The 23423-nt window shown below is 35.2% G+C and overlaps 2 protein-coding genes across 3 annotated transcripts in view; both read right to left on the bottom strand.

The window, feature by feature from the left end:
• LOC126770530 (sodium-independent sulfate anion transporter-like) overlaps nt 1-23423 on the bottom strand; it is a 292448-nt gene that overhangs the window by 73889 nt on the left and 195136 nt on the right. The gene's annotated exons all lie outside the window — the stretch shown is intronic.
• On the bottom strand, nt 1954-16209 carry LOC126770541 (cytochrome P450 9e2-like). Its single transcript, XM_050489985.1, has 11 exons — nt 16047-16209; nt 6679-6881; nt 6151-6314; nt 5927-6064; nt 5641-5843; nt 4505-4640; nt 4320-4421; nt 3567-3788; nt 3308-3408; nt 3061-3229; nt 1954-2484 (listed from the first exon to the last, which is right to left on the bottom strand). The coding sequence occupies exons 2-11, from the start codon at nt 6879-6881 to the stop codon at nt 2318-2320; spliced, it is 1605 nt and encodes a 534-aa protein (XP_050345942.1). The 5' UTR covers nt 16047-16209; the 3' UTR covers nt 1954-2317.

The following is a 23423-nucleotide window of genomic DNA, read 5'->3' as shown; positions in this document are numbered from 1 at the left end:
GAGGCCGTGCGGTAACATCTTATTGTCCTCACCGCTATGACCTATGAGGGCTTTGTTCTGTCCGGTGAGAGCGTCCATCCATATGGGTGCACCGTACAGCGCCATGGAGCGCACCACACCGAAGTATAGGCGCCGGCATGATTTCGGCCCTCCCACGTTAGGTAGGAGGCGGCCTAATTTCAAATGCTTGCCTTGATAATTATATACTTAAATCACTTTTTATTGATTACTAATCAACCGTACCGATTTTGCTTGGTGCTTACTCTAAGAAATCAATCGAAATCAAAACCAGTTATGACAATGAAGACAAAAGACATTTAGGATTTGTAGTAACCTCTATCCGCGCATAAATACAACAAGAATCGAATAACAATAAAATACTAGTACCTGGCTATTAACAAACTGAATATTGACTTAACCGATATCGCAATTATCTTTCCCGAATGAGTGACATCTACTGATTGTAAGGTGAGCAATATAATTGAGCCTAAAAATATACACTTCTAATTTAAATTCACCATACATTACAGAATAAATTACAATATTTGTTTCCTAGAAGAGTACGACACAAGTTATAGTTAAAAATACGTAAGTAGAAACATTAATTGTAGTAAGTGGGGTGTTATTATTCATGTGAATCTGTGTGAAAATAATTGAGTTGCCTTGTCTCAAGCCTTAGGTATCGTAAGACCTACACACAAAAATCCATTTACCAACTGTTTGGTAGAGAAACAATCAACTTGAGTAAGCATTCCAAAGTAAAATTAAGGCTTTAATTAATTCTTACAGTTGCACGCCCATGAAGATGATTTTGATGAATAAAAGTTTTGTGTGAAAAAGTGAGTAGAAAATTTAGGATTACTAAGCATAACTGTTTAATTTATAATACTTGTAACACTGATTACAAATAATACACAGAAACTCTTTCTAACTTATAACAAAATATATATATTTGCCTTCCTCCCTTATTAATAATGGGATGTCGTTTGACCAATCAACGATGACAATGGTTTCGCGACTTCTTGAAAAAATTTTTTGAATGAGCGGCGATGGCAGCGTAATAAAATATATGTGAAAAATCGGTGGTTAGCAAAAGATATTGGTTGAGTGATTATGAAGAACTAATTGAAGACTGAAGACTGAGGTAAGCTTAGCATATAACTTATCTATTATAATTAGTCTCATTACAAACACAACTCGAATAATAGTGACCGGCATTTGTAAAACTAAATTTTATTATTAACGATTCGGTGGAATCCTTCCCAAGATTTACCAAGGGAGATTTTCCCATCAATAACATAATCACCTTATATAATTCAACACTATCTGAGAGATTAAGTATTGAATATTTCAGGTCAGATAAAAATCGATCGTCAAATTTTGTTTCAATATGTAAGCTTTTTCGGAAATATGTTTATTAAACCGTATGTAAAGCATTCATGATTCTTTTTCAACTTATACGTGACCAAATTGATAAGGCTTTCTATTCCTATCGAAATTTAAGACAACTTTGAACAAAACTTTATAAATTTATTTTGCGGCCGCAGAAGTTAATCTTATCAGCATAAATTGCAACAATATTAGATTCCAAAATTATTTCTAATACGTATATGTTCAGATATGATAGAAGAAACAATTGTGACGGTGGAATCTTTATTAACTGGTTAAAGGTCCATTTGTTTTGATTTAAATATTTATTTATAATCATTTGATTATTATTTCATTCGAAGCGATTGTATAAAAAATATAGCATATTATTAGATCGTTAGATCGTTACAACATAGTTGATCAATCAGGTAGACTTGCCCAAGCAGTCCACTTGTATAATGACCTTTCCCTAATCGACTGATGCGACTGATTTTTCATGCATACAACTTTTATCATTTGATCCATGTGTATAATTTAGTAGCTTATTGAAAAACTGGACAAATTGTAAAAAAAAAAAACAAACAATTTGTTTCAATAACTTCACATTTTATTGAAAATAAATCAAATAAAAAAATCAAGATCAATTCTTAGTTATGAGAAGTCTTAGATTAAACAGTTTTTAAAATTATTATTCCCATTTAATATTCTTTGGTGAAAAATGTTTTGCATCATAAAAAACGTTCTTCGAATATTATTACATAACCATAGTTCTCAATATCAAAAACCAGGAAGAATATTTTTACCCAACAGTGAGATAAATATACTATTTTACTTAACACTTTAAAGTTTATCCTAAAAAACACATTAACCTTAATCGCGATGTATAATATGGTGCTTATTATTTAACTGAAACCTATTAAATATTTCACTGAGTCTTGTATGCAAGTCATCAATTACGGATCTTAAACTTTAACCAATGACCGCCCTCAATCCGAGGGTTAAATGACTCGGTAGAAAGCTTTGCGGGTAGACATGTCTTTTCTGATGGAGAAAGTTCTATATGCAGCAGTATCTGATATAGGAGCGTCTTCAGCTCGCACAGAGCAAATCTCGATCCTGAAATATTAGAAATTGCGAAGATAATATTTTGTATTCCTTTAGCTATCAATTATGAATATAATAAATGAATTACCATGAATCTTATTACTTGCTGTACCAATTATTAAATCAAAATATACAAATAGGTTCTTTTAAATTGACATTTTACAAAATCAAATTAAATGTAATAACAGAAGAATCTACCGACGAAGGATAGTATGAACTTCTGAGTAGTAGGTAACTGCTGATAATAGCTTTTTTATCTTACATAGCTATCAGCTCATGTATTTAGTGCAAATATATAGGATACTTTTGTGGGTAAAATACTGTTACAAATAAATTACTGAACTCAAATACTAATAATCACTCCATAAAAATAAACTGCTACGACTAAATAAGCAAGACCATCGTTGCTCAACAAAAAAAGGTGTTATGTCCATTGTGGCTGTAAAAACACCAGCTCATTTACCCTACAAACCGAAACAACAACTCTAAGTATTGCTGCTCGGCGGTGAAGTATATGATGAGTAGGTGTTGCCTACCAAGACGGCCAAGCTCTACCAACATGTAAAATAAATACAAAACTTTTCGTACCAATACAGTTTCTGGGGCCAAGGCCGAAAGGCATATAAGCTGTAGAATTGATTTTATGCTTATTTTCGTCAGAGAAACGTTCAGGATCAAATTTCAGAGGATCTGGGAAAAACTCTGGATCGCGATGGAAACACCAAACTGGTATTGAAATTAATTCATTTTTTCTTATCTGAAAACAAAAAAAATATCAAGCACATTTAATATCACAGACAGTAATTTAAAATTAATAGGAAAATAAAAGGCTTACAATATAGTCTTCGGTAGCCTTATCGTTAGGCTTACCCAGATTATAATCTTTTACACACATCCTGTCTAAAGCCATACCAGGTGGCCAAAGTCGGAGTAATTCTGCGATTCAAAAAATATAATATTGTACACTAGAACTATATACATATATTTGACGCAATATTCTATAGCCACAAATGAGTTTCAAACACTCTTAAGTTATTCATCAAATTGGAATGAAAAAAAAAGTTTAAGTAAAAAATAGTTCCGAGTGAGTTTACCTGATGTCACCATGTCCAAATATGTCATGCTCTGAATTGAAGAAAAGTTCAGCTTTCCATTATATTTAGCATGATTTTCCTTTATCTCCTTTACCAAACGTTCTTGGACCTCGGGATGGACTGCAAGCTCATGAAGTCCAAAAGACATTGCTGTTGATATAGTCTCAAAACCAGCGATGAAGAATAATACTGCTTGAGCTACGAGGTCCATTTCAGACCAGACTGTTGAACATAGAACGTTGAATAGATAAATATGAATCGCAAACAATAAACTACGACTAGAAATAATTAATGTCTGAATGAAATATAAATATTATAATATATTATTAAATCGATTACAACAAAATTATTTATTACTGGTGGTAGAGTTTTGTGCAAGCTCGTCTGGGTAGGTACCGCCCACTCATCAGATATTCTACCGCAAAACAGTAGTACTTGTTATTGTTGTGTTCCGGTTTAAAGGGTGAGTGAGCCAGCGTAATTACAGGCACAAGGGACATAAAATCTTAGTTCCCAAGGTTGGTGGCGCATTGGCTGTATAAGCGATGGTTGACATTTCTTACAATGCCAATGTCTAAGGGCGTTTGGTGACCACTTCCCATCAGGTGGCCCATATGCTCGTCCGCCTTCCTATTCTATAAAAAAAAACCAGACTGAAAAGGACATATCGCGGTATAGTAGTAGTATAGTACATTGAACTCATTGATAGAAATCATAGTAGAGTAAAATTTTATAGAAATTTGAAATACAAACCTCTGTCAATATTTTTCTTTCCAACAGATGATTCTTCGACAGTAGCAAAGCCAGTATCTTGAAGATTCTCATTTCCTCCTTTATCATCATGTACTAATTGTCCTGTTAAAAATTGACTTTGTAATTAAATAAGCTGGAAAATAGGTAAGTTGCGTTTATTGTGTATTACTTATATATTTACTCACCGTTCTTAGCTTCCATTAGTAGATGGATCATATCAGGTCTGACGATGTTACGTGCTTCTCTGTCTTTCATCGTACTTAGGACCAATTCCATAAAGAAATCTTTAGTAGCGTTGGAAAACAATGTTAATTTTAATCTCTAAAAAGAAAATCAATATTAATTTTTACTTATCCTACAAGCACACTACACACACAATCCTTTTTGGCTTCACTTAGTATATACCAACCACGCCAACCGACTCGTCAAAAATAATATTTAAATTGTTCATAAATAAAAAAAAACTTAAGTGTATGTCAAAGTCCAATTCTGATGCGATGTTTATTTAATCAATGAAATGAGTGTATGTAAAGCTTATATCAAATATCATATGTCAGGTATTAAACGTAAGTGATATATTGACTAAACTTAATCATGACATATAACAACTTCCAATTTATTGATAGTGTCTCCAATTACATTATCTTCTTTCATACCATTTGTGTGTTAATTATTATGATACATAATATTTTGGTTATTATTTTTTTATGTAAATTAATTGTAGAATGATATCCAATTAATTATTTAAATAATTTATTATTGAAAAATGAGATAACAATATTTATTTTATGAATAATAAAATTTATAATCTTTCTAACTGCTTACAGACTTCGATCACTAAAATTGTTTAACATTCGTTTTGAAACAACAATTTCTTCTGTTTTGGAAATCTCATTCGTTTTACAAATAAATTGCATATAAAACTCACTTATAGTACATTGAATAAAAATTAATAAAGAACAATCTCTAAATATATTTTTTCTAATTCTATAAATATGGTTTTATCAATTTGACCAGTGACCAGACACTATTTCATTCACTTATCTACACTAACAGGATATGTCGACAAGTTTATTATTAGGCGCAATTTTTCAATAGAAGTTACCCTTCAGACCTTGATTTATAATATTTTATTTTTAAACATCTTAAGCACCTAAAACTTACATACTTACTTTATTTAGGGATTCATCAAAGTTTTATGAATGAATAATCTTAAAATAATTAATTTTAAAGAAATAAAAATCAAGTGACGTGAAACGAAATAATATTTATCGATTAAATTAAATTGCAATATAATTGCAATTGTTAAAGTAAGGCTCACCTTGGCAATGACAGGAAATGCAGATGACGCAAAGAATAGTAACATTTGTCGTAACTTAAAAGTCGAAGCAGTCTTCCCCATCTCGTAGAACTTATTTTCCTCTTCAGTATATGAGTCTACTTTGAGACCAAACGCGCAGGAAGCAATCACATCGTTAGAATAACGCGTTGTCAAGTCTTTACAGTCGACGTCAATGGAACCAGCTAAAATTTAGTTTTTTTTTGTTATATGAATCATATTACTGAATATTAATAATTGTACAGTAAAACTATTATTATTAACTTACTAGGAGATTCCTTGATCTTTTTCTTGAGAGCTCGTATCATCTGTTCGCCTACTTCTTCCATAAAAGGCACCATCAACTTAATCTTAGAGCTTGTAAACGCTGGGCTTAAAGTCGAACGCATGTCTTTCCATTCTTGGCCTGATTTCGAGTTATATTTAAATATAAAGTATCAAGACTACAGTGTATATCTAACTTAGCGAAAAATTTTATGTTTTTTTACTAACCTTTTAATGAAAATAGATTTCTTGCGAATAGAGGTTCAGTTTTTTCATCAGTAAAGCCTCGGTGGTCGAGAAAATGTTCGAAATCTTTGATAGTAATCTTTTTGACGAGCTCAATATCTCGTATTACCAACATAGGCTTGATAAATTCAAATCTTCCGACAAATCTTTAAAGACAAATAAATGTTGCTTTAATTTTAAATTAAATTACATTTTAATGTTTTTTATCTCTTCTTCAATTAATACGTTTCCCAATAATAATAAATTTACATAAATATAACATGGAATTGAATAAATAAAAACTTACTATTATTCTGTAAGAACAAAATCGAAACTTGCAGAAAACAGGTATGAAATATCAGAAACCGATATGCGGTATTGGCTATAATTATTATATCATTTCAATAATACACGCATCAAAATAGTATTACACCATAAGTTGGTTGTCAACATTTCAGGGTTGAGTAATGAAGTGATTTCATACAGAATAGCACTGCTGATTAATATTATATTATTATATGAATAACATACCTTTCTCCTTTAAACGTATTATAGATCATGTCCAAATCATCACCAAAATTATGTTGACGGAAAATTAGTCTGGTCATATTACCAAAAAACGGCAAGGGTTTTAAATTCTTCACCCCATGCTTACTAAACCTGGAGTATGTCTGGCGGAAGTAAAGAGCGATCGCCGCTACCAGCACCGCGCTCCATATCAGTAAAATTATCATCTGTAAATTAAAATAATAATAATATTTATATTATAAAATTTTAGTTGGCGGTAGTTGGCTTCGTCGCACCGTCTCAATAATTATTCTACCGCCAAACAGCTATAGAGAAAGTGTAACACAAGGGATAAAACATCTTAGTTGCTAATTGCGTTGGTGGCGCATTGGCGGTGTAAGGGTTGGTTAATACTTCTACTAAGTGGCCGGCGGTGATTACCACTTACCATCATGGCTAATTTGCCAATATTCATTCAATTAGTCCCATCTCAAATAACAATGACATAATGGCATTCGGTATATATTTGTCAGTATATAATTATAAATTTCTTTGTAAAATGAATTCAATAAAACAAACATAAGATTTGGATATTGTTTGATTAGTTAAACAAAAGTGTGTCTTCTTCTTGCAAATGTCATATCAATAGTGACAGAAAGAGATTTAAACAGTCGCTAAGCAATGTTTGTATGATAGGCCGTATATGTTTAATGAGTGTGTACTGTTAGACAGTAGATACAAGTTTAATTATTTTCAGAAAATTATTGATAAATTTGTAAATATATGTTATTTAAAGTTTCATGTGCCTAGAGATATGTGGATAACACATTTCTGTATATAAAAGCTTAAGATGAAATTAAGCTGACTGTGAACTAATAAGTGAAAAAACTTAATTGTTTTTTAACGATTGATGTATAGGAGTTTTGGTAGCTCGCTGAAATCGACGAGCGAAATATTTTTAATATTTCGCTTCAGTTCTTTCAGTCGCCAAATCAATTTTATCTAAAAGAAATATTATAACATTTTGACAACTTTTCAATAGAAAAATTGTGTTATACGTTTACTTTAAAAAACTTCATAAAAAAATTAGACAAGTGTTTACTCCTTGGTGTATATGTAATACCATAGTTCAAGTTATTGTTTACAGTTGTGGAAGTGTAATTAGCGAAAAAAACATCTAAGAAGTAGTCATTTACAAAGAATCATATTACTTAAGTATATTAAAAGGCGATGAAGAGTATGAATTACTTGGACGGGTCATACATGTCTTCATTATAACTAAAATAGTTTCCACCAGGCTTCGCCCACCTGTAGCTTGTCTTAGCTACCTTATATCCTTTTCTTTCAACGTATATTCTTTAAAACGTGTGTGCAGAAATTCATTACGATCGGTTGAATCGTAAACGTGAAATCATAACAACTAACTCGCTTACACATTTAATAATATTAGCGGATCCGGCGCGACGTCGTCCTGCCATACAAACATTTCATTTGGTGACGTACCGACAGCAGCGCCACCTACCGTATCCAAATTTGTTTTCAAAGCATCCAGGAACACATTGATTATACACACAAAATTTCATCCAAATCGGTTAAGTCGTTTAGTAAGGTAACAAACATACGTACAAAAGAATTATATATATTAAGATTAGTTAGGATGTAGAAACGTTTTATTAAATTATGTTTTTTTAATGACATACGGTCAGTTCCCTGAGAACTATGTGTCGTCGTGAACAATAATAATCATTTTTAATTTCTACATTGGCATTGACCTCCCATAGAGACGTGGATCAATTGAGCATATTGAGAAGTTAAAAGCTTTAATTATTATGACTCTTTAAAAATCTAAACACTGTATGAACCGGACTTGAAACAAAATTGATAAGGATTTTTTCAACGACTCTCGATATCAATTGTTTTTAATGACAAAGCAACTGATTGTAGCGTCAATTTTTTCACAATATTTTATCAGCTGTTAAAACAAACTCCTCACCGCAGAACCCTATTGATAAATGTCAGATACTGATATGCAAAAATGATAATAATAATTATAACATTTTCAACAATACAAGCACTAAAATAGCGATCGGTTTTTAATACTCCATAAGTGTACTATTGTTCATGAATATCCTAACAATCATCTGTATAGCAGACCAGGTTTACACCTTGTGTCAAGTCGCCTCTCAAAACCAAATCGTATCCAAGGTTCCATAGAAGTGGGCCAAGAACAGAGCCCTGGGGGACACCACAAGATAGCTTACGTCGACTCCATCCTCCTTGTCCTTTATTTATTTATTTTTTTTTTATATTCGCCGGGAGGGCAAATGACTCTACTCCACCTGATGGTAAGTGGTAGTAGAGTCGAAACGCGACGACGGCCAGTACAGACGGGAAAAATGTTCTGCACTAGCCGCCTTCGCCTTGCCGGCCCGCATATTATACGACACTGTTCGATCTGTAAGGTAGGAGTCAATTAAACGGCGTAGATAGAAAGGTACTCGGTGAAACCTTAACGCTTCTCTAACACCAGCCCATGGCAAGGTGTTGAATGCATTGGCTATGTCCAAGGACACAGCCAAACAGACATCACCCTGTGCTATTGCTTGTTCAGCGTCAGACTTGACCCGCATGATTGCGTCCAGCGTCGTTCGTCCTCTCTGAAAACCGAATTGATTATCGGAGAGTCCGAGGCCAACTGTACTTAAGTGCTCGACGACACGGGAAGCTACAATTCGTTCAAAAATCTTGCCTACCTCGTCAAGTAGCACGATAAGACGATATGCAGATGGGCTATCGGCCGGCCGTCCATCCTTACGAAGTAGGACTAAGTGACCCTTCTTCCATGCCACCGGGAATCGGCCTTGCTCTAAGCAGGACGAAAAAATACACCTGAACTTCGTTGCAAATGCTTCGAGCGTCAGGACGTTGAGCCAGATTCGGCCCGAGATCCCATCCGGTCCAGGGGCTGCATTTTTGGAACGCAGACTTGACAGAGCTGCTTCAAGCTCATCTTGAGTGACCATCGGCACCAAGGCCTCTACATTTTCTTCTATGTGAGGCGTCGACATAAAAGTGGGAGAGTAGTCCGCTCTATCTGGAAATAATGCCTCGATAACACTTCTCAATACTTGCGGTTGCAGGCTGAGTGTTATCGGCGGTGCGCAAGGGTGGAGCTTACCTCAAACCAATCGATATGGACGCCCCCATGGGTCTCGATTGAGCAGGTCTATCATGTGATGGTATGCAGTCTCCTTCGCACTTTGAATGGCAAGCTTTAGAGCCTTTTTCATGCATCTTTGTAGGCCTCATAGAGTTGTTCTTCTCCAGCTTCTAATTGAGCCTGCCGTCGTCGCCGTCGTCTGCGCTGTCTTGCGTATCTCTGTCGGGCTTTAACGCAGGTTTTACGCAATTCGGCAATTTCGTCCGACCACCAATAAACTTGCTGTCTGGAGTTGCCTCGACCCGTGGCAGCCATAGTGCTACGCAGTGAGCTAGCTATCTCATCAATATCGACGGGTTGCTCTATCGGACTGAATATCCATGTCTGAACAATTGCGGCTTCGATCAATAGATCCTTATTCAGATGTTTCGAGCTCCATCGAAGTTTGGTCAGTCTTCCAGCTTGCGCATTCGTTGTTATTTAACTTCCAGTGATTTCGAAAAGAATATACCGGTGATCAGATAGGGTTTCTATGTCCTCAGCGACCCTCCAGTTCTGAACGCGGTTTACCAAAGTGGTACTCGTAAATGTGATATCAACAATTGACCCGCCTTGTTGCCTCACACATGTGTTGATGTTGCCTCTGTTAAGTATGATAAGACCGACTTCTGACAACCATTCTTCCACGAGTTTTCCTCGGGCGTCAGTGGTTGGACATCCCCACATCACTGATTTTGCTTTCAGATCACCCGCAAGAACCATGGAAATGTGGTTGGTGTGACTGAACACGGTCCCGACCCCATTCAGAAAATGTTCAAATTCTGCCACGGTTTTGTTCGGAGAAAAGTATGTACCGGCTAACCTAACCTAACCTACCCAGACGAGTTTGTACAAAACCCACCAAGTATAGGTACTTACCTACCTTGTGGTATAATACTACCACATAATATAAGTATACCTTTTTTTTTTTTTTTTTTTTCGGGGAGGAAAGGCATTTACGCCTGCCGCCCGGTCCGGGGGGACCGGGACGGGTATGTGGGACTCACGGGGCAGAGGGCCAGCGTCCTACCCACTAAAACCTTCCCGGATTTCCGCCTCTCCGCAAGGCGGCGGGGTCACGGGAACGTTGTGACTTACAACCGCAACCCCGCCAGCGGTCGTCGCCATAAGGCGACCCATCTCGAGAGCGCGCCAGGATGTTAGGGGCGCGCCTCCCTCCTCTCTGTGCCTCCGTCCTGTTACGTGACGGACTCCCCCGAGTCCGCCACTGGAGGCTGGGCGTCAGGGCTTGAAGCCCCGCGGCGGATCAACAAACTGGCTCCGCCGCCAACCACACCTTAACTCTGCGGCAGCGTCCGGCCTGCGAAGGCACGTCGCCGTCGAAGAGGTCTCCTTCTTCGTTGCGGGAGCGAGTCCACGTCGTCCTCCCGCTCCCGCTCTGCCTCCTCCTTTTGCGACATGACACATGCGCTGAACCGTGACACTGCCGCCCAGATCTCTTCGCTTCCGGCCATCTTCTCGACGACGGCCGGAAGCGACAGGTCCCCACCTACAGCCGTGGATAGGACCGCGCGAGGCTCCGCCCAAGCCGGGCACTCTACGCGCGTGTGTTCCGCCGTATCCACGGCTCCTCCGCCACAATGGTGGCACTCCACCGTCGGCTCCCTACCGACCACCTCACACAGGTACCGGCCGAAACAACCGTGGCCGGTCAAAAGCTGTGTGAGGTGATACGTGGGTGGGCCGTGCTTGCGCTCGACCCACTTCCTCAGCACCGGCCGAATGGCCGCAACGAGGTCCCGGCTAGCACCCGGGACACCCAGTCTCTCCGACCACTCGGCGAATACCCTCTCGCGGGCCTCCTCTCGCCACGTCCGAACCTCACGTGGGTGGGGCCGGTTCTCCTCCGCTCTCACTGCCGCCTTGATCCGCCAATAGACCCTCGAGTTAGCCTCGGCCTCGAGGACCCATGGCGGGCTTCCGGCGAGCAGGCACGCCGCGGTGTAATATAAGTATACCTCACTAAACGTGATCACCAAATAATTAGGAAGATGTAAATTAAAAAAAAATGTTTTTTTTTTTTTTTGTACTGAAATAATATTTAAATGATTATAATAACATGTGTGATAAAATTATAATTATATCATGGTTTTTTTTATAAGCAAATCAATTTGGGCGCTCTCGCAAAATTTCTGCTCTGTCCGAGTTTTGACTGTGACGTCATTTTGCCTATTTGTTATTGCGGGCAACTCTTTTGCGATACGCGCGTTGATAATTTCGTATTTTTTTTATCCCTCTTTGTGATTTGACGCATCAAATACGTTCTTTCACTTATAATAATATTAGAACGATTATTAATATATTATTTTATGCTAAAATAAGAGCAATATTTTCACGTAGACTAATAAATATTCTACCGAAAGTCGACTTATGATTGCCAATTCTTTCACAAATCATGCGAAATATATTAGTGAGCTTATTATTATTGTTTATTTTAATCTTTTGTTAATGCAGATTGATCATAATTGTGATCGGCAATAAGTCCGTACTCTTCATGTAGAGATGTGTTTCCGTGTTTGAGTGCTTTCCGCTTTCGATAGAAGATAATATCGATATAGAATATGATATACATTTCCTATATTTTAATTTTACATTCACAATTCGGGGCGCGATAGTTACGATACAGAGCCACGGCATATTATCGTAAATTTGCTTGTGATGAAAGTGCAAATAAAATTAACAATCTCGAATGTGAAGGATGCAAACATACTGTGGCATTGGTCACATAGCGATGTGAGGAGCCTACTTGTAAAGAAATAAACTGTTACTGGAAGAAGCCTCTTTTATGCAAAAGGGGGGCAAACAAGCAGGAGGCTCACCTGATGGAAAGTTATTACCACTGTCCAAGGAAACGTACAGCACCGAAGTACTTGCAGGTTCGGTGCCAGCCTTAAAAGAATGAGTAGGATCATTTCTTGGAGATTTCTATGTCATAACGGTTCGAAAAAGTCACCGGGAAATATAGTTCCGCAGAGTGGCTGTGCGAGGCAGGAAATGCTTTAAAAATAGCGTTGTAGTAGTGGATTTCCAGACATCGACATGGTATGGATGGAATTTAGAATTTAGACGCGATGTCCGGTGGTGAAATTTAGCGCCTGGGATTAATCTAAACAGTTCCTCAGAGCATAAAATATGCGATAGAAGATGCAAAGTTTTATCTCTCCCGCCCAGAAATGAGAGCATTACTCCATGTGGGGCTGAATTTTCGCCTTGTAGAATTTTAGGCGAGGGGCTGACGTGAAGTACTGTCTTACCTTGTTGAGCAAGCAAAGCTTCAAGAGGCTAATTTGGCTTCACCTCTCAATAGACCGCGACCTAACCTAACATCCCGATATTGGATTTGGCAGCGAGGTGGTATTCTCAAAATGTGGGGATATGACAAAAGGTGACATTTTAGAAGTCATAGCGCAAACTTGTATCGTATTGGGGTTGAGTTGTACCAAGTTTGGTTGGCCCCAATCTCAGACTTCGGTTAATAAGCACTCGTGATTTTAGACACAAGCTTATACTCATCGACGTGTTCCCGACAAATATTAGCGCGGCCGGTGTATAAGGCGTCTACAGTGGCAAAATTGGTGATCCAGTTGCATTATTTCCTGGGAAATCAAAGGCTTTTTGTATGTCCAGACTAACTGTTAATTTTGTTGTAGTTGAGTCCAAGAGTTGAGGACGGAGTCCAAGAGGTGAACTCTTAGACTCAAACTGCTTCAGCCCATCGATCAGGTAAATAGAAGATCACCGGTGGTAGCTTTACGTTTAATTCTACACTGTAACATGGCGATTCAAAATTGCCCTTATAAGCCTATTTGAATGAAGAATTATTTGATTTCATTTGTATCACATTTAGTATATAGTTCACTACGTATTTGACTTTCAAAGAAACATAATATGGTAAAAATAAATTTCAATGGGTCACAGTCATTAAGGATTTTTTCACCGTATACCATTGGCGATACGGCGTTGTTCACAAATTATCTTCATGATTAACAATAAACTTAAGATTAACGTTAAAATGCATTTTTCATCGATACAAACTCTTATGACAACACTATCGGTATTCAACGTATCAAGGCCATATTACGAACATTCTGAATTATGTTTATATTAAACGAATACCTTTAACTAGTCTGTAAAAATTAATTATTTGATCTTCAAACTAAAAACTTATAAATACGACAAATTTTATTACTAAAGGTACCTGACCTTGTACATTAAATACTTATCACGAAAATATCATGGAAAAAGTACTTTTCCCGAGTTATATTTGTTTAATTAGTATGCTATGGTACTGTATAATAAATATACAGTACCATAGCATACTAATTCAACAAATATATGTATAATAATCACTGGTGGTAGAGCTTTGTGCAAGCTCGTCTGGGATGGTACCTCCCACTCATCAGATATTCTAGCGCAAAACAGCAGTACTTGGTATTGTTGTGTTCCGGTTTGAAGGGTGAGTGAGCCAGTGTAATTACAGGCACATAACATCTTAGTTCCCAAGGTTGGTGGCGCATTGGTGATGTAAGCGATGGTTAACATTTCTTACAATGCCAATGACTAAGGGCGTTTGGTGACCACTTAGCATCAGGTGGCCCATATGCTCGTCCGCCTTCCTATTCTATAAAAAAAAAAAGTATAAAAGTTTTATTTTTTATACTAGCCGAAATATAAATAAAATCAAGAATAACGCGAAAATACAGACGAAATTGTATGGGCGAGCAAGCGACGTTGGGCGAAGTGACGTCACGCGTCGATCGGTCGCTCCAGAAAATAATTTAAGAACTCGTAACTTTAAAAAAATTGTAAAATTGTAAAAATTGTCATTTTTGCAGCTATTGTAAAAATTCCTTCGCCAGTATTTTTTTATATTTTAAATATGATATTTTGAGATCATAAACAAAATAAGCTCATCTTCCCAATTATTATTTAAATATAACACGTGTACCAAAGAAATCACAATACTGCTTAACTAATCACGTTCTTGTTCAGAGGTCGATTGCCTCGTTGGTGTAGTGACCAGAAAAAAGGTTGCAGATCCCGAGGTCCTAGACTCAAACCCCAGGTCAGGACAATGTGTGACAGACAGAGTGAGTTTAATTTTTAAGAAAATTTTTGACTTTCATGCTACAATCACTTGAAAATATAATGTTGCTTACATTAAATACAAATATATATTTCTTACTTTAAGCTGGATTTTCTCACACAAAATAAAATAACTTAAAACCAGCTAAACAAAGTTTATGAATAAAGCCGTTTTTTTTTTCTAGACAACCTATCGGTTTATTATGGCGCGTTGTTTTGATAAATTATACGTCATTATCAAGGTTAAATAAATACAACTACACTTACAAATTAAATATCAAGCAATGCTAAAAATAAATTGTGTTTTTACAAAATCGCAACGTATCCGGCAACGTTACGTGATTTTATATAATTACAATGAATCATTTTTATTAAACCTTCGTTGGGATTTGCGCATGAAGATTACAGACACACAATATTTGACCAATTAGTTTTTTTTTTATGATAAAATTTTATAAATTGTTGACGGAATTCGTTCACGGTTGAAAAGAGTACGTAAATAGTAATATATTTATTATTGCTAAGTTAGTTTTTAATACTTTTGAATTGCAAAAACGTCACAGTCAATCTACAAATATCAAAACTGGTTGTCCGTGACCCGCAACCGAATACCACAAACTATATCACGATACATTATTATTATTACATGTTTATGTTAACATATTTGCGTAACAAATTCTAATAATTCACATTCATTGACTTATATAACGTTGCGCACGATATATAAATCAAAAATTATTCGAATTTTCGTATAACTTAGAAAAACATTAAATAAATTGTGCGCGTTTTTTTTTTGCATAGAATTTACTTAACAATAGCTTCAGAAAAAACGAAAAACAATACTTGTGAAGAGTTATATACAGACTTGTTGTATTAAATAATATATAATTTGTCATAGTTAGATGGTCTCGTACTCGTTTACTATAAATAGTTGATGCAAATATTGAAACCTCGGCGGTCCTAGTAAACAAGGTATTACGACAATACTCTTGATTTTGATTTTTACGCAATTATTTTAGTATATTGAAAAAGTTCGACGAAATTACATTTATATAAACCATTTACGGATTTAAAAAAAAAAACTTACATTATTTATCTTTTTTCACCTTTGCACGTTGCGTTACGATTTCGGTTGTTTTAAATAAAATTATCTCTCGTTAAACAAAGAACTCGAAGAGCGTGCTGTCAGTACGAAGCACTAGATCCGACAGGCAACAGATTGACGTGTGTTTATATAGTTTTATATAAGACTAGCGACTAGTTCTGGCGTTACACGGCTACGAGTGAGTTTCTTATCGATATTATCTTTTTATCAAGTATATACAATTATTTTGATTAAAATAATATCAGACGCCTGTCTCGATAATCTCGTTGCTTGTCTGTTCAGCAGAACTTGAGGTCTCGAGTTCGAATCTCGGGACGAGACCTTAAAAAAGTCAATTGGTTTTTCTATAACGTAGTATCCAGTGAAAGCCCAGGAAAGGCTAAAAAATGTTACGCAATAACGTTGCCGTGTCTAGGAAAGCACGAAAAGTCGGTGATCCTGCACTTGATTTAGCTCAAATCTTGTCGTGTTGCCAACCCATGGGACTATGAGAGGAAAAAAAAACTTTAGCTTTGTATATACTTGTACACTATAATACTATGTACGTTAAAATTGGTCGCAATTGTCGAAATAAGGCAGAAAAAAGTAGACAGAAGTAGCGAGCAAGCGAGCTGAATTATAAACACAGATTCAGCACATCAGAGTTCAGTGTTTGACTGCGTTTGAACCCGCAATCATCAGTTAAGATTCACGCATTCTAACCACAGGGCCATCTTGTCTCTCATTTCATTGCTTGCAACAAGTAAAACACAATATTGTTAATGGCGTCCACAAACGCTATACGTCGAAAAAAAATATATAAATTATAAAATACTACTACCATTCATATGTATACGTATTTTATATCATTTATGAAAATTGAGACAAATTATACACAACAACGAGGCTGTGCAATAATAAAATTTCCTTTATCTGATCTTTTACGTTCAACGTACAAAAATCCGCTAACTCGATTTATTAATTATTGTATATATACCTTTTTGTCATACGTCAATTTAAATAAATGTAATGTAATATGACTAGAAAAGCTGGTTTTAGCTTAATGGAATGGCGCTAAGGAGCATTTAGCGCTCGCAGTTCAGATTTTCTGAATAAATAAAAATAGAAGAATCATCTGACACCACTCAAAGCGATAAATTGAAGCGTTCACTTAATCCTAGGTGTTTCTTTATTATATTAAAATTTTAACCAGTTAAAAAATTAGCCAAAAGAACTTGCTCAGTTTTTTACGCCGGTTTTTTTCTGTTTGGTTTATTTCCTTTTCGTTGGTCATCATAATGTTTACATCAACTGCATATAAGTTATTGCAATGCTTATATAAAGGAATTGAATATATTTAGGTAGGTAGCTATGAGTAAATAGACAGACTAAGCGCGCGGATAATTTATTATTTATTATAATTTAACCGCTGCGAGCAAGGGAAATTGTAGAATGACAATCTAAATTTATTCAAATTTAAAGCTGTCTCTTATGAACGTTTATTAGAAGCATATTACTATAGTTAACCTTGCTGCCCCGTATCAATTTCCATCCTGTACATAGATTTAAAAAAAAATTAATATCATATTATGTTCAAGATCAATATCAATCTGATCAAGATCATTTAAAATACTTACAACCCAACTTTAAACAAGTACAGGATATTTTGTACACCTCAATGCAAAAGTGTTGGTTGTGCTTTAGACGCTATCTGGCTCTCTACAATTTCACTGACCTTAATCAGACTGCCTGATCCCTTCCTGACTTTCGATATTAAACGAAAGGTATTTTTTTTTTATTGAACTGATTCATAATTATAATATTGTCAACCAAGCAACTTAATCAAAATTTTACTTATGAATATATTTAAGAAAGAAAAATATGGTCTGCTAGCTATTTTTGCTACACGCAAAACTACTAACAGAGTTAGCAAGTACTTTGATTTAAAGGCGTGTTTGAGTGGAAGGTTAAATAAAATAGACAAAATAAAAAAAAGTGGTTACGGACTAAATAACTATTACCGACATTTTCCTGCTTGAGGTATTTAAAACACGAAGACGAATTATGTTTTTATTATTTTCTGTTTTTTTTTGTATAAAACAACCCTTTTTGGAAATGCATATTAACTTCCAAACATATGTTTAATAATAATAATAATGTCCTCCAGACCGATTTCGGACACAGCGGCCAATCTCAAAGATTAGCCAACTGCGCAGGAGATATTATAGTGCACATGTGTGTGCGGAAACACAGGTGCACTCTCTATTCCCTAACTCTCATAATCCAATGGGACTGCAATCTGACACGACCGGAAAGACTTCAGGCGCAGGACCAACGGCCTTACGTACTTTCCGAGGCACGGGAGTGTATACACTTCCAACTTCAAGACTCCGGGTCGCTGCTGAGAATTTTTTGACAGACAAACCCAATAACTTTTTATTGACCCGACCTGGGAATTAAACCCAGAACCTCCGGGTCTGCGGCCTTACACCAAGCCACTAGACCAACGAGGCAGTCAAACAATACCCGAAATCGGTCTGGAGGACTATTACATCTGTATATATCTTGTATGAATATCTTACTTAGTCATTTTAAATCCGTGAAGTTCTTTAACCCGGTGACACGAGAAAACTATATCTTTATATGCTTAACCTCCAGCTTCTGAAACGCTAATACAATCAAGCTCAGTTCAACTAATTTGGCTTTATTCTCAGTTTTCATTGGTCGATGGCAGCTGATGACGCAATAAGTGACCAATGAGCGTTAAGTATTTAGTTAAATTAATAAATCAAGACTTGCTCACCATTTCAGAAACTGTCGGTTACATAATATTAACATTCTATAAAGTTGCCTTCCTGAAAGTTATAGTAAATATAATATGAAACAAATTATTGCAGGTAAAATAAAGAAAAAACTCTATAAAACTTGATATGATTTGTATGATAACTAAGTACTGTTACGCTATGATATCAGGTTGTTGCACCAGAGACAAGAAATACGTACATAGACCAACGTGACAGACACGTCACAATCGTGCAATATATAACTATAAACAATTTTGTCACAAAGTCATTTGCGTACGACATACATAAGTAGTAATTAAATGTTCCTTAACTTCTATCGAGAAAAAATTATCAGACTGTTTAAAGTTTATGTATTTCTGATTAGCCTGAAGGTTGACTAATACTGATAGAGATTGTATTCTTGCATTTAGTACGTCCTTTGTATCACCCTTAATAATTTGGTCAATAAAGGTTTTTTAATAAAAAAAAACGAAGTGCGAAGGCGCTGGTTCAGCCATATAATGATACAGACGCCGCCTCCAACTTGGTAGGGCCGGAATCATTATGCCGGCGCCTATAATACGCCGGTGTGGTGATTTGCTTAAAATGAAAGAACAGTTTGATAAAGTTGACTTTAAGTGATTTTTTTTCTACACAAGTATAACTATTCGACAACGGAGTTACTTAATAAAATTGCACCTAGCATTAATTTTTTTTTATACTAAAAACTCTTTGCCTTCTCTGTTCTAAATGAAAATATTTTTGGTTTTAAAAAATATTTTTAGGTAATATAGACAGATTCAGCATCTTAAATTATTATATATTTAATTTTAATGTAATTTTCCTGATCTTACAATAAAATCGAGAGCCTCCTAAAATATTCTTATAAAAAATATTCTGCTAGCAACATTCCATGCATTATAAATTAAAATATTTTTTAAATATACTAAACACATATATATATATTTATTTATTTTGTGATTATAATTCATCTCGTGCTTAACGGTGAAGGAAAACATCGTGAGGAAACCTGCATGTTTAATTTCATTGAAATTCTGCCACATGTGTATTCTACCAACCCGCATTGGAGCAGCGTGGTGGAATAAGCTCCACAACCTTCTCCTCGAAAGGGAGAGGAGGCCTTAGCCCAGCAGTGGAACATTAACAAGCTGTTACTGAAAACTAAACATTACTAATACACTACATATTTTTTTAAATTTTAATTGTACATACTTAACTATGCTATATATGCTTAAGGCCTTAATGTAAATATTTTTAATGAAAAAAAGCTTAAAACGTATCTACTAAAACTCAAGATGTATTTGATGGTCTATGTAATCACTTCGATATTATATTTTTTATTAAAAAATGCTTTTGTAGAAGTATATTTGACTATCAAATACTTGATCATCATCACAGGTATGCGGACATGGTCATGGACTATATACAGAAGGGACAGCATAACTGTGATTATTTTTTTCTTGCATGAGTCCATCCTTAATGCAGCCATTTTCACAAGTGTTTGTTTCACACTTTTGTCAACCCGTACCACACTCTAAATATATCGATTGATATTAAAGATAAGGATAGTATTTGCTTTGCTTAATTGCGCAGTTATATTATTTACAATTATAATATATATATAATGTAATTTATAAACAAATCTAATCGTGCGATATCAACCACTTTAATTATTATGATACCTACTGATTTAAACTTTGGAACAATCTCGGTTTTCTTGGATCTATTTTAATTAATAACAATCATGTCAAACTGTACTACACCGATATGTTAGTTTAATTAAATTTGCTTAACTAATACAATATTGTTACTAACAATATTAATAAATGTTTTGATTTAAGTTTGTGCGCTGCTTTTACTAATAGACGAGTTGGTTATTACTGCACAATTGTCGAACATGGATCTTTTTCATTTGCACATACAAGTTTTCTTTTTTAATACGAATTAAAATCGGTTATTTTTTACCCAATTACCTTGCCCCAAAAATAACCGTTTCACATAATTTCAACGTGCACTGTTCAGTCACTAATTCGAATTGTTCTGTAAATGTATTTGTCACTGAAATCTGAAAATTAACCGATTTTAGTGATTTTTTGCATGTACCAGTAGGTGGCCCTACGACCGATTTCCAACTTTAAGTACAAAAAAATATATATTTCACCCGTACAAAGTCGGGACGGGCAGATACGATGTGACTGGTTTTGTCGAATAGTTTACGTTTCTGTAATATTTTAGTGTAAGTTTAAAATATGTATGTAATAATATAATTTTATTAGTGATCTAATAAAAACATAGCAACAATGAAAGTCATTACGTCACTTACCTTATTTAAAAAAATCCCGTATTTACTGTCTTAAAACAATTGCACATTAAGTATACAGATTGAAATCATAATATGATACGACCACAAAGATGTGTTAATAATAGGCACTTTGTTTGTCGAATGTCTTACTTTTTGTATTTAAATGAGGGATCGTAACCGTACCAGCGTATATTGGTGATGAGTTTTTATTATAATTAATTTAATTTATTTATTTAGTAAATGCTAATACTAAATATATATTTTAGTTTAAACAACAAACATAAAAGTAACAATAATGTGCTTTACAACGCCATCTATTGGAATTACACAATACTATGTGGTTAGTTTGTTCCACATATATTCAGCAAATTAATGTCGGGTTAACTCACTAAACGAAATTTTTATGTAATTTCGTGTTTCGTTAGGAGGGCCGTCTAGTGACGGACAGGCATATCTATTAATGTTATCTACTCGTCAATAGGTGGCGCTAAATGAAATACAAATAAAAAAATAATATTACTTAATAAGTCTTTCTTTTTACGTAGGTACATTCTTCTCGAAAATTAAATGTAGATATTGATAGATATTAAATAATGTAAGTCTATAAAACCAGGTTAAACCTTAAGAAAACACATACAATTAAATTTTTATTTAACATATTATTGGCGTATTATTCTTAAAATGATCACCTACATACCTAACTGTTTGGCTAATCTAATAATGAGAAACTTTAAGTATTTAATAAAATCTACATGCATGGCTTCAAGGTAAAACGCTACTGATACAAAAAGGAGGATTCACTACTGACACTCTGTCTAAATATACTGACTTGCATGCGATCTTTAAATATATATTTTTTATTACTTCGAGAACTTATTATTTTCTACTTAAAGAAAGTATTCTACACCCATACTTAAACTGAATCCATCTGTCGCTTTTAAACTCTACACGCCAAAATCCTAAGATCCATGCATATAATGTACATAATATACATATTATGTTATGTTGTATTGTATGTTGACTGCCTCGTTGGTCTAGTGGCTTGATGTGAGGCCGCAGACCCGGAGGTCCTGGGTTCAATTCCCAGGTCGGGCCAATAAAAAGTTATTGGGTTTCTCTGTCAGAAAAATTCTCAGTAGCAGCTCGGTGTCTGGAAGTTGGAAGTGTGTACACTCCCGTACCTCGGAAAGCACGTAAATCCGTTGGTCTTGCGCCTGAACTCTTTCCGGTCGTGTCGGATTGCCGTTCCATCGGATTATAAGAGTTAGGGAATAGAGAGTGCACCTGTAATTACGCACACATTGTGCACTATAATATCCTACGTAGTTGGCTAATCTCTCTTGAGATTGGCCGCGCTGACCGAAATCGGTCTAGAAGACATTATTATTATTATTACTTGCGTAAATTTTGTGTACCATTTCTATAATTTTTTTAAATTTTGATAAATCAAAGTTTGATCCAGATAGGCTGATGTATTTTGTAGTTAAATAATACCTGGCTGGTGATAGAAGAATAAAGTCAGTTGACAATGACGTCTTTAATATACAACATGGTGACAGCGGTGGGATATGAAACTTTCCTAATAACATCTAACTGTATCATTTTTTCCAGCCCCTCTCTTAATCGATCTTGTAAGAAGATTTTTTCTGGAAGCCGGTTTGACAGGTGAAGTGGATTGATAAGCAACGGCATGACATTTTTTCGTCTTTCAGGTTCCAAACAACGCTGACAATGGTGACAAGCGAAATATTTGTATGCCCATAAGTCCTACTAGACTATGGCCTCCTCTCCCTTGAAAGAGCAGGATTCATATGTGGCAGAATTTTAGTGAAATACGTCATGTTTTCCTTCACCGCCGAATTATATTTATTTATTATTTTATTAATAGAACTAACAAAGAAGCACTAAATCACAAGTATAAAAAAAAGAATACCTTAAAACTGAATGCTACCTTAATTATACGTGATAACTATATTTAGCATAACAATGGCATAATAATAATTGCATAAGATTAAACATTAATTTAAAAAAAATACTACCAAATAAATAAATACATTTGAAATTTGTTACTATTATATTAATATAACTATTATATTATTATTAACACAAAATAAGAACATGAGTATTCAGTGGCTTGTCTCCGCGATCATCGGTTAAGATTCACGCGTTCTTTCCACTCGGCTCTGTGTACTAATACGTGTTTGTCTCTGTAGCTAATAATGCCTAAATAATATTAACTTATGTAAACAAAAATTGTCAGATTATCATCATACT

Source organism: Nymphalis io, chromosome 9, assembly GCF_905147045.1.
Source record: "Nymphalis io chromosome 9, ilAglIoxx1.1, whole genome shotgun sequence".
NCBI lineage: Eukaryota > Metazoa > Arthropoda > Insecta > Lepidoptera > Nymphalidae > Nymphalis > Nymphalis io.
Note: the sequence above shows the minus strand (reverse complement) of the source record. Positions and strands in the feature narration are given on the sequence as shown.